Source organism: Oncorhynchus mykiss, chromosome 18 (genome assembly GCF_013265735.2).
Source record: "Oncorhynchus mykiss isolate Arlee chromosome 18, USDA_OmykA_1.1, whole genome shotgun sequence".
Taxonomy (NCBI): Eukaryota; Metazoa; Chordata; class Actinopteri; order Salmoniformes; family Salmonidae; genus Oncorhynchus; species Oncorhynchus mykiss.
The window spans coordinates 38144323-38160047 of record NC_048582.1 but is presented as its reverse complement, the minus strand read 5'-3'; the positions used below and the strand labels follow the sequence as shown (position 1 = coordinate 38160047).

General features: G+C 40.5%; 3 protein-coding genes across 9 annotated transcripts in view; 1 reads left to right on the top strand and 2 right to left on the bottom strand.

Moving 5' to 3' along the window:
* LOC110496157 (E3 ubiquitin-protein ligase RNF19B) overlaps positions 1-355 on the bottom strand; it is a 30043-nt gene extending 29688 nt beyond the window's left edge. For both annotated transcript variants that reach the window (XM_036952676.1, XM_021571892.2), the window contains exon 1: positions 38-355. The gene's annotated coding sequence lies outside the window, so the exon portion shown is untranslated. The remainder of the gene's footprint in view (positions 1-37) is intronic.
* Positions 356-992: 637 nt separating this feature from the next.
* LOC110496156 (adenylate kinase 2, mitochondrial) lies at positions 993-6203 on the bottom strand. 3 transcript variants are annotated; one of them, XR_005037461.1, is made up of 7 exons: positions 6041-6203; positions 4549-4674; positions 4228-4338; positions 3922-4016; positions 3566-3638; positions 2307-2822; positions 993-1200 (listed from the first exon to the last, which is right to left on the bottom strand). XR_005037461.1 is itself a non-coding variant. In XM_021571891.2 (7 exons), exons 1-7 carry the CDS (start codon positions 6137-6139, stop codon positions 1193-1195), a joined length of 717 nt encoding a protein of 238 aa, XP_021427566.1. In that variant the 5' UTR covers positions 6140-6203; the 3' UTR covers positions 996-1192. The 3 variants fall into 3 exon arrangements, 2 of the variants coding, with proteins under 2 accessions (XP_021427566.1, XP_036808570.1); XM_021571891.2 differs by having other exon boundaries at positions 996-1200; positions 2618-2822; XM_036952675.1 differs by lacking the exon at positions 2307-2822 and having other exon boundaries at positions 996-1200.
* A 1524-nt stretch (positions 6204-7727) lies between these two features.
* The window catches only part of LOC110496154 (C-type lectin domain family 4 member D), a 30745-nt gene continuing 22747 nt past the window's right edge, over positions 7728-15725 (top strand). Inside the window, exons 1-7 of one of the 4 annotated variants that reach the window (XM_021571888.2) lie at positions 7728-7973; positions 8947-9027; positions 9395-9517; positions 9969-10022; positions 10438-10589; positions 11462-11592; positions 11797-12453. In XM_021571888.2, coding sequence (XP_021427563.2) covers positions 7904-7973; positions 8947-9027; positions 9395-9517; positions 9969-10022; positions 10438-10589; positions 11462-11592; positions 11797-11986 — 801 coding nt within the window. In that variant the 5' untranslated portion in view covers positions 7728-7903 and the 3' untranslated portion in view covers positions 11987-12453. Of the gene's footprint in view, positions 7974-8946; positions 9028-9394; positions 9518-9968; positions 10023-10437; positions 10590-11461; positions 11593-11796; positions 12454-15725 lie in introns of those variants that run through there. The other 3 variants (XM_021571889.2, XM_021571885.2, XM_021571884.2) reach the window with 3 other exon arrangements.

Sequence of the window (15725 nt, the reverse complement as noted above, 5' to 3'; positions counted from 1 at the left end):
ATTTGTGTCAAGGCCCAATACGGCAGACTCTTCTTACCTCGGGGTAGTATGAGACCGTTTTCTGGTACCCGTTGTGAGTCTTCTCCCGTGAGTGGCGATGCGCATTGATCGATTGCTTTGGGCGTGTTGAAGTCCTCGTTTTGTCCAGGCTATTTCATCTCAGCCTCCAATACGGGACCTGACACCATTCCTAAAATATCAATGGACTATATATATATATATATATGCGTGTAGACTGAATATACAATACAGCTGTGACCCCGTCCCCTATTTGGAGCGCAACAGAATAATCTTCGCAGCTTGCTTCTTTGCTCGCTGACGGAGGAAAACCCTGTGCGGCTACCAACATGGAACACGGAAACCCCACCCGTCCGTAGTGACGTCACATTTGGAAACTCAAAATGCATTTACTTGGTCTTCACGAAGGGAAACTGATGTCATTATTTTGTTTGTGGAATGAAACCACCTGGAACGTGAACATTATTTTGTGTAGAGGTCCCAAAAATAATTAAAATCCTAAAGATAGTGCTTACCAGTCGATGACGAATTTCATCCAACTTTACAGATTTGTTTACCTTTATTCAACTAGGCAAGTCAGTTAAGATCAAATTCCTCTTTTCATTGCAACAGTGGGTAAACTGCCGTGTTCGGTTACAAGTCCAACGCTCTAACCACTAGGCTACCTGCCACCCCCGAACAAGGCAGTTGATTGAGTGCTGGAGCAATGTACTTGGATTCATGTTCTCAAAGTACATCTCTCAGTGTCTATAATAATTTAGAGATTTTCCTGACCAGGTGATTTACACATTTGACAAGTATGAACATTACCCACTATGCAGGCAAACGCATTATGTTCCATAAAGACAGACACCCACCCAGTATGCAAAGTAAACCATGACTAGCTTCACATTGAGATAATGGCAGTTGAGTGTTACATTAGTAGCAAGTAACATTATAAATGGTAGTAATTAGCACAAAGGGAGGCTACAAAATGATGTCATGATTGTAGAACAGTGTCTTCATTTTATTAGAAGGGTAACATAATCAAAGTCAATTCCAAGATGGCTCCACTTATTCCTCATAGAATGCAGTACATTAAGCTCCCTCATCCTCCAGCAACATTCCAAAATGAAGTACTATAGTACAACATTTCCTCTTTTGTTTCCATTGCCAGGATTGGAGAAGCAGGGATTCAAACAGCTGGGGGAAAAAAAAGAGTCTCAGGTGATTTTAAAGACATGCACACAAACATTTTAACAAAATACTGAGTTTTGGGTCATTCAAAGATGCATGAGGCAGAACTATAGCTACAGTCACAAGTTGCTCTCTTGGACATCTACAGGTCCTTGTGCAACTTAACAATCCAGTCCATCTATAGTGCAATTAGGCTTCCAACATCCATTTCTAAAACTTAGTGTATTACCATTTAACAATCAAACACGTCAGCCGTTAGGCTTCACATAAGTTTAAATTAACACTGAACTACAATGGTGACTTAGCAGTACATTAACAATAATTTTGCCAGTAGAAAACTTGACTACGTGAACTAAAGCAGCATTCAATGCAGTGGCGTCATTGTTTTGATACTTTTAACATTATCAAGTCAAAGCTAGAAAAATTCAAACAGCAAGCCTACTGGCCAATATAGCGTCACATAATACAACAGCTATCGTTTTCCGACGACCCTGAGAACATCATGCAGTCACAGTCAGAGGAGAGAAGTCAGTCTACAGAGAGGGGACAAATCTAGACAGGAAAAAGGAAAGAGCAAAGGAGTCTCCTTTGCCCTTTCCTGTAGCCTAGTCATTTTGTGGAATATACGTCACATCAATAGGAACAAAGTGTTATTGGTTAACAGGAACTAAATGTACATTGTATGACAGGTACTTTGACTATGCTCTAGAAAAGTAGCATGCTTTCACTAACCAAAGCACACAAGCTGTCAAAGTATTAGTCAATAGATTCCTAATGAATTCCTGAGTAGACTTCTGACATTGCACGACATTAGCTATCCCTGCCATCTATCCTGGACTCATTACATTCAGGTGAAATGTAAGTCATTCTTAATCACATCCCTATTCCCTACTGCTTCCTTAATTTAATCCAAGTACAGGGACCATCAATGAAGCTACGTTATATAGACGTGTTATATAGCAAAGTTATCGTTAGTAATTGTGTTATTATTTCTCTTTTCCCTCTGCATTATTGGGAAGGGCCCGTAAGTAAGCATTTCACTGTTAGTCTACACTGGTTTACAAAGAACGTGACAAAGGAACATTTATTTGGATTACCACTGATATGTATACCTGGCCCAAGGGGAAATTACACTCATCTTATACACTCCATTATAACCAGCTAGTCCAGTCTCTGTAGTTTCCAGGAGAAGTCTATTGAAGTCCCAGTAGTGGAGCGTGTTCAAGTACAAGGGAGACACCCCACCACAGAATGAAGAAAGTGGAGAGCAGAGAGACGAAGAAGGGGAGGAGAACGGAGCAGAGACTAGTCCCGAGTGAGAAAGAAAGACTAAAAAGGGAAAGTTAGAAAGCTAGATGATAGGGGCGTGAAGGAGAGACCGAAAAGGAAGTGGGAGCTTAGATGAAGAGCACCAGGTCTTTACAGGTGGCGGCTGTGGCCGAGGAGAAGGCGGCGAGGATGGAGGAGAAGACTACGTCGGGGGACTGGCCAGCGTCGACTGCCTTGTGCAGGCCGCGGGCACTGTAGTATTTGACCAGAGGCACAGTCTGCCCGTGGTAGGCCTCCAGTCGTGAGCGCAGCGTCGGCGCATTGTCGTCGCTGCGGCGCATCAGCGGCTCCCCCGTCACCTGACGATGGACAGAGAGAGGAAACATTTAATGGGTGAAAAGGGCAATTTTGGTTTCTTTCTCTGGTCAGGTCTTTTTCCCCACCCCTTTGAGTTCAGATCTGAAAGACTTGGCTCAATGTCAGAAATATGGTGATGGCGCCCCCTAGACCTCAAGTTGGGAAAATGCATCTGCCATATTAAATTCTCTCCTATCCAGTCTCGTCAGAGCTATGATGAACACAGAAGGGCTTGTGAAGGTTTGGAGCTGTGTCAAATAGTTTCCCCAGCCAGTAGCACTGAGCTACATCTCAAGGTACACCACACACATTACAACCGCTCGTGTATGTTGAAAGCCATCTGTGCTGAGCATCTGAAACAGTCCCATGTGTCTCAGTTGGTAGAGCATTGCAACGATAGGGTTGTGGGTTCAAGTCCCACGTGGGACCAGTACAGAGAAGGGGGAAAAAAAGTATGAGATGTATGCACTGGATAAACATCTCTAAATGACTCAAATGAAACAAGAGCTCAGAGCCATTAGCACAGAAGCACTTGTGAAAGACTGCATGCAAATGAGCCACTGCTTTCCTCAGATTACAAACATAGACACTTGTTAAGTGCATGTTTGACCAAACTTGAACACACGCTTTTGAAGTGCCAGTTGACCAAGAAACACATTTGAACACCAGTTAGCAGATTGGGATATACAATAGAAGTAGGATTTCCAGACTCAGGGAGGGGGACGTCCGTTGAAAAGATACTTACGTCGTCCTTCATTGACTCTTTGGGTGGGTTGAACTCCTCGTGGTAGGAGCGACCACTAGGCTGGTGAATTAGTCTGAGGGGGGAGAGGAGAAGGTTAGTCCTCCACTCACACTGCCCTTGGCCAACTTCAAAGACTTACACTATATCCCACCTTGGCAAAACAAAGAACCCCTTTTTGACATGCTGATGTGACCATTTGAATGGACTACAGGTACATAATTAGTAGTAGTGTCCTCGTAGTGTCCTCAATACAGAGCATTGTTTGTCGTGGATGTGGTATTGCTCTGCAACATTATTTGTCCAACAAAATGGTTGATAATAACTAGCTCAGACCACCGCAGTATATTTGGTCCTACCTGCCACAGATCCTGCGCACCAGTAGGGAGTCGTTGACGGAGAACTCGATCACAGAGTCCAGCTTCTCTGTGCGCTTCTCCAGCAAGCCATCCAGCTAGGAGACAGAGGGAGTCATGAAACATAGGAGAGGAGCAGGGAGGATACAGGTTAATATGCTCAATGGTATAGTGGAGGGTAAACATAGTTCACGCACCACATTCATTTTGCGTGATGTTTACCACTGCTTATGCTTGATTAACATCAAGACAAACTTTTGCTCTGGGGGATTGCCAGCAAAATGGAGTCAGGCACCAACCAATCCTCACCATCTCGGCTTGTTTCACTGTGCGGGGGAATCCATCCAATAGGAACCCCTTCTTACAGGGAGGCGTGTCCAGGTTCTTTTCTATGAGTTCTACCACCATCTCATCACTGACCTATGAGTCATTTGACAGGAGTAAATTCACAGAGTGATGAGCAGTGAAAATAAATGCATAAGAGCACACAATTAGGACAGACGCCCAAGTCAACCGGTCTCTGATTACCACTAAGTTCCAGCACCAGTGACACAAAAGATGAATTCCTATTAAAAAAATTAACACAGAAACATGTTCAGAACTAACATGAAAACACACTACACATCTTACCAGTTTCCCAGCATCCATGGTCTCCTTGAGCCTCTTGCCGAGCACAGAGCCAGACGCCACCATGGCCCTCAGCATGTCCCCCGTGGCCAGATGGCACACACAGTACTGCTCTGCCAACCGAGGAGCCTTGGAGGAGAGGGGGAGAGCGTGGGTATTGGCATCAAGCCTCATGTTATAAGGCCAAAAGGTGTAGCATTTATGTAGTCACTTCGCAAAATCGCAACTCTGAGGAGAAGAGTATGGCCAAACATAGGCGCTTCCCAACCTGGCAAACTACTACAACAGGTGGGAGCCTGTCAAAGCATTAAAGTCGTGCTGAATCGTAAAATGGCTGGCTGTTATATTTTGGGCACAGTCAAAGCGCAACATTCCTTCAGCTACAGAACATAACCTCCACACATGACATGAGACTAATGTCTGAATGTGTGGGGAAGGCATGGGACACTTTTGGAAGAGCAAAAATAAGTGTTGAATAACTAACTTCATAGCACATGCATTACTGTGGTTTTAAGGACATAATCATGTTGCCATTTTGTTTTTACATTTCAATGAGATTCAGGTTGTGCCACAGCAGGGAAAAAAAGACCAAACCCCCAGGAGACTGACTAAATAGTTGGGATCTTCAAAGCTAGACCAAAAAGTATGTGTCTGAAAGTACAGTACTTGTACCAGACTGTGCAAAAAAAAAAAAAAATTAAATAACATGTATTCCGTACACACTGTAGTGTGTGTATATTTACAAGGCTATGCAGCCACTATAGCCATGAGACACATATGGATACAGAACTTAAAGGAAATACAGAAGTCCCCAACTCTGGTCGTGGGAAGCTGCATGGTGTACCAGCTTTTGTTCCAGATCAGCCTAAACACACCTGACATAATTACCTCTAACAAAACCCTGGACAAGCGGTTGCTCTCCTGTACCACATACCCCCAGAAATTAAAATAAGAACCACATTGAGCTTTTTGACAGGGAAGTCAAGCGGTAACACGTTCTCATTGAACCTGGTTAGATCAAGTGAAAGCAGTTGGCGATGGCCAGCTGGAGAGTATGATTAGCATACAGTCCCTAATGTGACGTTGAAAGGGCCCTCTTATCTTTAAGAGACTCTTCACACAAACGGTTGGCATGCGACTCGAGACGAGTACCACATTGTGAGCTTGCAACACCTTGGCAAACAGTCAAATTTGCCAGCACCAGATAGTGGGAGCCAAGAGGGAATTAGTTTCATTCCAAAGGACAGACGCTCATAACTGGTTAGCGAGCTAGCTACAACTTTTATGATACTTCCTTATTCGTCTGATCTAGCTACCCAATTCATTACACACGACTTAGTCAAGCCAGCACCAGATAGTGGGAGAGATAGCCATCTATGCAAGCCAATTCAGAATGAACTTCAGGACAGGGTGTATGAAGTTAGTTGGTTGACAGTGTCGGCCAAGCGGTATCCCATTCCTACACTTCCTTGGCAAGTTAGCATAACTCACTCACCTGTGTTCCTTTCCCAGCACCAGGGGGTCCAAGCAGGATTGCCCGAATTCCCTTTTTTACGTCGGAGACAGCTTCATTCCGTTGCGTGCTGGGGGCCATGTTCACTTCAGTCGTCCTTGTACCACTTTTATTATCTGCCAACTCGTCCAAGAAAGGAAGTGTCCCCGCCCTCTTCCTGGATGACCCTCTCTTTATCAGAAAATACTTCCACCTCATTGGCCATTAGATGGCTCAGTCAAGCGTCCTACACACCGATTTGCTGAAATAGTAAGTTTCTTGATATAACATCCGGGTTTTGCATATGCAATTATGAATCTTCTTTGGTCAGGGACCATCAAAATGAAAATGAACATTGTTATTAGTTACATAATCCTCTATCAGTATTATTATTATTATTTGTTAATTGTTATTATACTTAGAATTATGAATGAATAATTATTATTATTATTATTTCATCTGTCGGGAAGTATTACAAGTACTGCATGATGTGTCCAGAGATGGCAGAAGAGGCTCAGAGACTGTTCTTAACCACTGCCAATATGTAGTTGCTTTTTGTGCGATTTTCAGCTGCAATGGTTTCACATAGGTGGGTGCTACATGTTCGGCAATGAAGGACTAGTACCCACTGTAATATTCATGTGTAAACATACTGAATTGTAATTGGATGCATTTCAATTTAAATTAGTTGTTTGTTTTGCTTTTTATGTGCTTTGAGATTATTTTCTGTAATGAAAAGCGCTATACAAGTTAAATAAATTCTTATTATTATTAACATTGTTATTTGTGTCTAAATAGGCGTTTGCTCACTCTATAATGAAATGAATGAGTAGTCAAATGGTAGGAAACTATTAGCTGTGGAAATGATTCAATCGTGTTCAATGCCCATCTGGCTACTACAGTTTAAAAGTCTAAACGGGATCATTGGGACATCCCAACTCTGATGTCAGCCCATTAAAAATTCAATTTAAATGGTTATGTTAAGGTTTAGGGTTAAGTAGGGGTTATGGTTATGGATAGGGTAGGGGTTAAGGTTAGAGTTTAGGGTAGGGATGTCCCAAGGATCCCTAATAGCACAAACACTGTTTATGCACACTACACTGGGAGATCAGTCATTACATTATCAAATTCATATCCAATTAAGACAGGGCTGATTAGATGGTAAAGATGGAATGACGGATTAGATGGAAAGACAGAGTTGTCATAATGTCCACACAGTGTCCACAGTGTATCTTCATCATGTCATCGAGGTACCAGTCCAGGACATTTGACTTGAGGAAATGTTCGCACCAAACTTGATATTCTTATTTTGTCTCTAATGAGCAAGCATTAATGTAGATACTTTTAACGCGGTAATAAAATATAAATGGCACATCTGTCTTTGTAGGCAAACCCCTAATTAAAGGTTGCTCAAATAATCATTTTCCAACTAATAAGAAAACCAACAGACTTCTAATAAAACCACAGTAGTTATCTAAACTAAGAGCTTTTAGAAGCAAACAAGAGAAACATACTATTAATCAAACAAATAAGATTCCAATGTCTCATGTAGTTCAGCTACATGTCAATGAGAGATTGAACGGTGTGAATGTAATGGATGACCAATGATAGGAGTAGGACTACCATTTATTAATTAATAGTGATAGCTAACATATTAGTTTGTTGGTTGAGAATGAATGAAACAGAGAAAGAGAAGTGTCATTGCGAAACTGTTTTGCTGCTGTTTTCAACATCTTCATTCGCTCAGTTCCCATCACACAGAAGAAATTTCTATTTTGGATTGATGTAAATACGTGCCTGGTAGCAGTGTTGAGGATCAGTGACCACCTCGCCCCACTGAAAGACAGACAATTGCAATAGCTAATTATGTCTGAAGGAATAGTCTACGCTGATGTAAAGTTCAAAAAGCAACAAAGGACTGAAGGAAAAAATTGTGGTATGTTCTAAACTAAAATCTGTCACCAAAAAATGTTTGTTTATATGCTCAGGATGTGAAGAATGTTCAACAAAAAGCTTCTACCTGCATAAATATCTATCTAATGTTAAAGAGGCAATCTGCGATTGGTAAATCCATTTTAAGACTTTTATATAAATTATATATAGACATTTGTTCTTGAAGAATATTACTTCTAAATGCCTCATGAGCTTAGTTCAACTGTATTAGCCCATCAGAACCCCAAATGTAAGCTTGTTGTACTACATTGTTTGTACACAATGTAATTGTAAACAAACACTGTATATCTTCAAAACATGGTTAAAGCTATAATTTTTATCTCATGGTCATCCAGCCCCACCTCTCAGAGACGAGTACCACATTCTCAATTTCCAGATTATTCTGGAATTATATTAATACCGTATTGACTTTATTTGACAACGCATATTGTTAATTTATTTCAAAACATGTTCACTAAGACAAAAATGACTTCCCACTGGGCACAGATGACAGTTCAACGTCTAGTTTTGATTTACATTTGGTTTAGTTGTCAACTAACCGTGTCATTGGGTTTAGGTTAAAAGTTGGGTTAAAAAGAGACAAAATGCCCTCACATTGATGACTTTTTGCAAATCCAATCAGTTTTCCACGTTCATTTAATGTCATCACACTGACTTTTTTGGTTGAAATGACGTGGAAACAACATTGATTCAACCCGTTTTTGCCCAGTGGGTTACATCACAAAGAGATATTAGTGATTTCAATTACTACTTTGTAGGTATATTAAAACGGTTTTCAAGAAACCTATTTTTAGCCGGTTGGCATAAACATTTTTAAGCAGGCCTCATGCTTTATCGGTGATCTGTGCCAATTCTTTTACATTAACAAATTGAGTGTCAAAAATGCTTGTTCTTGAACAGCCAATGTGATGAGAGGAGTTTTGTCTTATTCTCACACTTTCATGGTTACATTTCAGCAACAGCATCCACAGTGAATGATACCACACACTCTGAAATTTCCAGAACCAGGCGCAACCAGCCATCTATCGACCCTAATGGTAAGTGTGTGTGGGTGTGTGGGTGAGTGCCTGCGTGTGTTATTACGTGTGTGTGCGTGAGTGTGGTGAATGTGTGCGTGGTTGTGTGGGTCAGATGAAGTCCGTGCAAATTTCAAGCAAGGCAAAAAAATGAGGACATTTTCTTTCAGAAAACCACATATGGGTGAGAAAAAGAGTTGACAGCATGCAGAACAGAATCTAATTTAGATTTTTCATCATACTTGTCTCCATAGCCTCAAAAACCATGTTCCTTGTTCCACGAATCATACATTTTCTTCATGTTTTGATGATTTCATGTCTAACATACAATAAAACTAAGTAGAAAGTTGATGGGAGTCTGATTCATATTCTCTCTCTGTCCCCTCAGCTGGTGACCCTGATTCTCAGGAGGGGTCAAAGGTCAAACCAAGTGGATATGACCCTGTCAGAGTTGTTCTGGTGACTCTCTGTGTTCTTCTGATGGGTGCTGTCATTGGACTTGGGGTTCTCTGTAAGTACTATAGAGTAGACCCATAGTGGAGTCCAGAGTAGGAGCAGGAGTCCCCAAACTGGCTGTTCACATATGAGGCGGGATAGGATAGCTACAGGAAAGTTGGGTCAAACTCATTACTGTACATTTCAAATGTGTCTTTTTCACACTGATACAACTAGCCCACAAACCCAGTGCAGCGCTCTTCAAAATCTCAAACATTTGATTGAAAATAATCTTACAGCAGGTGAATTTTGGATCATATGACTCATGCTAAGATGAATACTAAACAGTACATTTCCATTGACATTTTCATCCCTATAAAAAGTGTATAGTGTATGGGCTTTACCCTCTCAGTTATAAGGAAATGATTGATGTCACGATGCAAAAATGTAACATCTGTTTTAACCAGAAGAGAGAAGGGGAAGTCTGAGTACAAAATGTGACTCGGTTTTCTCTTTTTTCTCAACAGTTTTGAAACATAATCAAGAATTGATTGTGCAGAGAACTTGCTGTAAGATCACAGGTACTATGCGAGAATGTCCAAATAAATAGTGGCACAAGATTCAGTCATTCCAAAAAAGTGCTTTGTTACATAGGCCTATGTTTTATATCATAGAATATACTCCATTAAGGAATTGGAATTACTATAAGACATTCCATGGTAAAAAAGAAAAGAAAATGGAAGTCACTTCAAACCTAATTTTATTGCCTCGGTTTCAGTCTATTTCTGCTTTTTTCTTATCCCACTTAGGCTGAGGCTAAGTGTATGCATAGTAAATCAATGTGTTTTCATGTCAGTATGGATCTCATACAATCAGTAAGATAAAAAAATAAAAAAATATTATTCATATAGTATGTTACAAATACTTCATTTTGATAAGGGACTATTGACAAAGACGTATATATCACCAGGTTATTTCTGTTCCCTCCCTCCACAGAGGATGAGCGTCCAATATGTGCTCATGATTGGATGTGTCACGGGAAAAACTGCTATTATTTTTCCAATGATAGTCTGACCTGGGTTGAGAGTCAGGATAAATGTGTCTCCATGGGAGGAAAGCTGGTCATCATAGACAGCCTTTATGAGCAGGTAGTTATCATGACTATTGAATGGGAATTAAATTATACATTGCGTCTGTCCTTCCATATTATCTTTCATTAATTAAGGCTGTGGTCGGGCAATAGATTTTGTATCCACAAATTACAGATTGAGCCAATGGGTTTATAAGATTTGAAAGTGCTTTACATTTTATTATGAGATCTCAGTACCATGTCAGTCTAATGAGAAAAAAACAGCTATAAAGCACATGCAATTAAACATGCAATCTACAAAAATTAAAGTACACCATGTTTGACTGTATTTAAAAAGATAATTCAGCCAATTACATAATTTTTTATTTTTTGCCTTATAAGGCTAAACTGAAATGAGTCTATGGACAAGGAGAGACTGCAAAGCACGCTTTTGTTTTGTATACCTCGCTTTTAGTGGTTACAGCGTTGGGCCAGTAACCGAAAGGTTGCTGGATCGAATCCCTGAGCTGACAAGGTAAACATCTGTCATTCCGCCCCTGAGCAAGACAGTTAACCCACTGTTAGCCGGGCGGCGACGACGTGGATGTCGATTATGGCAGCCCCCCGCACCTCACTGATTCAGAGGGGTTGGGTTAAATGCGGAAGACACATTTCAGTTGAATGCATCCAGTTGTACAACTGACTAGTTATCCCCCTTTCCCTGTTGTCACCAACCGCTAATTGTAGCATTTCATAACCAAAACCAATCAAATTAAAACACTTTTTAGTCATTGAGCTTTAGGTTCCACAAAAGCGTGGATTACTGTTCTTGGATGTACTCGACTAGTCCATAGACTGCTATCTATCAGTGTAAGGCAACATTTGGGTGAACTATCCATTTAACCCATTGTAGCACTCTATATAATTTGTCAATCAATGTTCCTGGTGAAGACAATCTTAGATAAGAAAGTTGGTGCTATAATGAGTGGTGGTGAAGACAAGTTCTGGATCGGACTGACAGACCAAAAAGAAGAGGGAAAGTGGTTATGGGTGGACGACACACCTCTAGATTCAAATAACAGGTCAGAAGTTATCTTGAATAGTAATACATTTACAAAAGCATGATCATTCAGTATTGCTGAGTATTGTATGGTGTATTAGAGTATTGTGATGTGTTCTCATAATTGACAAAACACAAAAATACAGGTGAAATGATGATTCCCAATCAATGCAGTTAATATGAGGACGTGGATGGCTGAATGAATTATAATGTAATTCCTCTGTAGCTTCTGGTTTGCTTCCCAAAATGGCAAGAAAGAGCCTGACAACTGGCAAGGAGACAAGGAAAGACAAAATCCAGACGGTGAAGACTGTGCTAGAATGGGAGAAAAAGGTGGTACTCATGATGGCAAGAGTTGGTTTGATGTCAACTGTGGTTGGTCTCACAGAAGAATATGTGAGATAATGTTATTCTGAAATTTCATTTTTGTCCCCCCCCCCCAGTTTTATCATTGGAATGTGATACAAAACAGGCTTTAGGACCGTGGACGTGTCCGAGCAGTCGGGTGGTCTGTTTGAAGTGTTTATCCGACCGGATACAAGAAAAAAAATACCTTATGTCCCTCCCACTTCTAAAACCAAAGTTGCGCCCCTGTGATACAGTATCTGTGTGAAAAAAAAAGTATTGAATTTTGCTATGAACATAAAAGTATCTTTACGTTTCTTTTTGCTGACATTTATAATAAGAAGTGAGGATAAACTGTATTGGTAAATGTATTACAGTAGCTTACTGCTGATGTTAACAGACTGCTTGTTATCGACAATATGTTTATGCTTTATGTGTTTTATGCAATAATGTAAAACATGCCAAATCTACAACTGAGCCTAACAAAAAACATGTCAGATATTTTCAGTTCAGCATTTTCTTTATTAAAGAACAACTCCACCCCAAAACTATCCTTTGGTATTTATTTCATTAGTCCATTGATGATAGTAGTTAGGTTTCCGTCCAATTGGTGAAAGATGTTCATTCGAATATACAAAAAAAATTGGCATAAAAATAGTATGCGCATTTTCCCACCAGAGATGTTTCCATCAAATGAACATGTTGTGGATAAAACGCTGTGTGTGGGTGATGACCTAGTGAACATAAAATAACTGTTGTGGTTAAATTCCCATTCCCAAATATAAAATACAAGTTAAATGGAGTTCCGTAGTATTTTCACCTCTACTGATGGTTTTGTGAAGAAAAAAACATGTTTTAGCGAATGTGCCCACTCTAGTATTGGCGTGTGCACTATATAGCCAATTATTATGGACAAAAGAGTGAGATATATTTTATTTGTCAAATGACAGCCAAGCATTGATCATTACACCACCAAAATAAGACCCTCAATATTTTTTCTGTAGGAGCATCAAGCGTTTCACCTTGAACTTTCCCCACCCTGTGAAGTTCATTACAATTTATTTAGCTAAAACTTCATTTTAAGGGGTCTGTATTACAGTATAATAAATGTGTAATTACACTAACAAATATTGTAGTTAATTTGTAATAACTCATAGTTGCACTGTAGTAACAACATGTAATTGATGGTAATTGCATTCTGTAATTACAGAGGATTTACAACAAATACTTGTTACCATGTTTGTTAATAAACTCACCAATTTAGTGTTTAGTTTCTTCTCAGCTCAATCCAATTTAGTATAAACTGTCAAAAGGTTGTAATCTCTTGGACAGATGAGCTGGGTGTCCGAGATTACTACGGTTGGAAGCTCAACAAGCTCTAATTACCTACCCGTGAATGGCACACTTCAACATCTCCACTCAATGTTGTTGGTAGCGCTTGCTCCCCAAAAAGTGTGCCATCTTTATTTGTACTATATTTGTACTTTATTTGTACATTCTACATTTCTGAAAAAGGTCGACCGAAGAGGATGGCTGACATTTTACGGACTCCTAACCAACTGTGCTATTTTGATAGTTTTTTTTTGCGTCATTTGTAACTTTTTTTTACAACTTATTTTATGCATAATGTTGCTGCTACCGTCTCTTATGATCGAAAATAACTTCTGGACGTCAGAACAGCGATTACTCACCTTGAACTGAAAGAAGCTTTTTTTCCTTTAAAACCTCTTGTGACTAGGGGGCAGTATTTTCATTTTTGGAAAAATAACATTCCCAAAGTAAACGGGATATTTTGTCAGGACAAGATGCTAGAAAATGCATATAATTGACAGCTTAGGATAGAAAACACTCTAAAGTTTCCAAAACTGTAAAAATATCGTCTGTGAGTATAACAGAACTGATATTGCAGGCGAAAGCCTGAGAAAAATCCAATCCGGAAGTGCCTCATGTTTTGAAAGCTCTGCGTTCCAATGCGTCCCTATTGAGCAGTGAATGGGCTATCAACCAGATTACTTTTTCTCCGTATTCCCCAAGGTGTCTACAGCATTGTGACGTAGTTTTACGCCTTTATGTTGAAGAATATCCGTAAGCGGCTACATTGTGTAAGTGGTCACCTGATGGCTCTCAGAGTGATTCTCGCGTAAAATATTTTTCCAATCGGTCCTACTGAAAAACCAATTGTCCAGGTGAATATATTATTGAATATATATTTGAAAAACACCTTGAGGATTGATTATAAACAATGTTTGCCATGTTTCTGTCGATATTATGGAGCTAATTTGCAATATTTTTCGGCGTTGTCGTGACCGCAATTTCCGGTCGATTTCTCAGCCAAACGTGAAGAACAAACCGAGCATTTTTCGCCTACAAAAATAATATTTTTGGAAAAAAGGAACATTGGCTATCTAACTGGGAGTCTTGTGAGTGAAAACATCCGAAGCTCATCAAAGGTAAACGATTTAATTTGATTGCTTTTCTGATTTTCGTGACCAAGTTACCTGCTGCTAGCTGGACATAATGCTATGCTAGGCTATCGATAAACTTACACAAATGCTTGTCTTGCTTTGGCTGTAAAGCATATTTTGAAAATCTGAGATGACAGGGTGATTAACAAAAGGCTAAGCTGTGTCTCAATATATTTCAGGAATAGGAATATTTTCTAGTAATATTTATGTCCGTTGCGTTATGCTAATTAGTATCAGTCGCTGATCACGCTCCCGGATCCGGGATGGGGTGTCAAGTAACGAGTCCGACAAGAAGGATATACTACTTTCCCGGGAGCAGGACCATGCATCCGCAGAACAGAGAAGCTACGTCAGGTAAGACGAGGGGTGGGTGTGTGTGTCTATTTGTCAATAACATCTGGTGCCCGATGTCTAATATTATAGAGGTCTTGACATATTGCTCGCCTGAGGCAGAGTACCTTATGATAAGCTGTAGACAACACCATCTACCAATAGAGTTCTCATCTAAACTCAGCAAAAAAAGAAACGTCCCTTTTTCAGGACCCTGTCTTTCAAAGATAATTGGTAAAAATCCAAATAACTTCACAGATCTTCATTGTAAAGGGTTTAAACTCTGTTTCCCATGTGTGTTCATTGAACCATAAACAATTAATGAACATGCACCTGTGGAACGATCGTTAAGACACTAACAGCTTACAGACGGTAGGTAATTAAGGTCACAGTTATGAAAACTTGGGACACGAAAGAGGCCTTTCTACTGACTCTGAAAAACAACAAAAGAAAAATGCCCATGGTCCCTGCTCATCTGCCTGAATGTGCCTTAGGCATGCTGCAAGGAGGCATGAGGACTGCAGATGTGGCCAGGGAAATAAATTGCAATGTCCATACTGTGAGACGCCTAAGACAGCACTACAGGGAGACAGGAAGGACCGCTGATTTTCCTCGCAGTGGCAGACCACGTGCAACAACACATGCACAGGTGCCCGAGTTACACCAGGAATGCACAATCCCTCCATCAGTGCTCAGACTGTCCGCAATAGGCTGAGAGAGGCTGGACTGTGGGCTTGTAGGCCTGTGGAAAGGCAGGTCCTCACCAGACATCACAGGCAACAACGTCGCCTATGGGCACAAACCCACCGTCGCTGGACCAGACAGGACTGGCAAAAAGTCTTCACTCTTCACTGACGAGTCGCGGTCTTGTCTCACCAGGGGTGATGGTCGGATTTGCGTTTATCGTCGAAAGAATGAGCGTTACACCGAGGCCTGTACTCTGGAGCGGGAACGATTTGGAAGTGGAGGGTCCGTCATGGTCTGGGGCGGTGTGTCACAGCATCATCGGACTGAG

Coding starts and splice junctions, on each gene's coding strand:
- LOC110496156 (XM_021571891.2), bottom strand. CDS start 6,139: ATGGCCCCCAGCACGCAACGGAATGAAGCTGTCTCCGACGTAAAAAAG. Junction 4,339..4,548: donor CCATGGATGCTGGGAAACTG/GTAAGATGTGTA, acceptor AATGACTCATAG/GTCAGTGATGAGATGGTGGT. Junction 2,823..3,565: donor AAGAGTCAATGAAGGACGAC/GTAAGTATCTTT, acceptor GTCCATCGTCAG/GTGACGGGGGAGCCGCTGAT.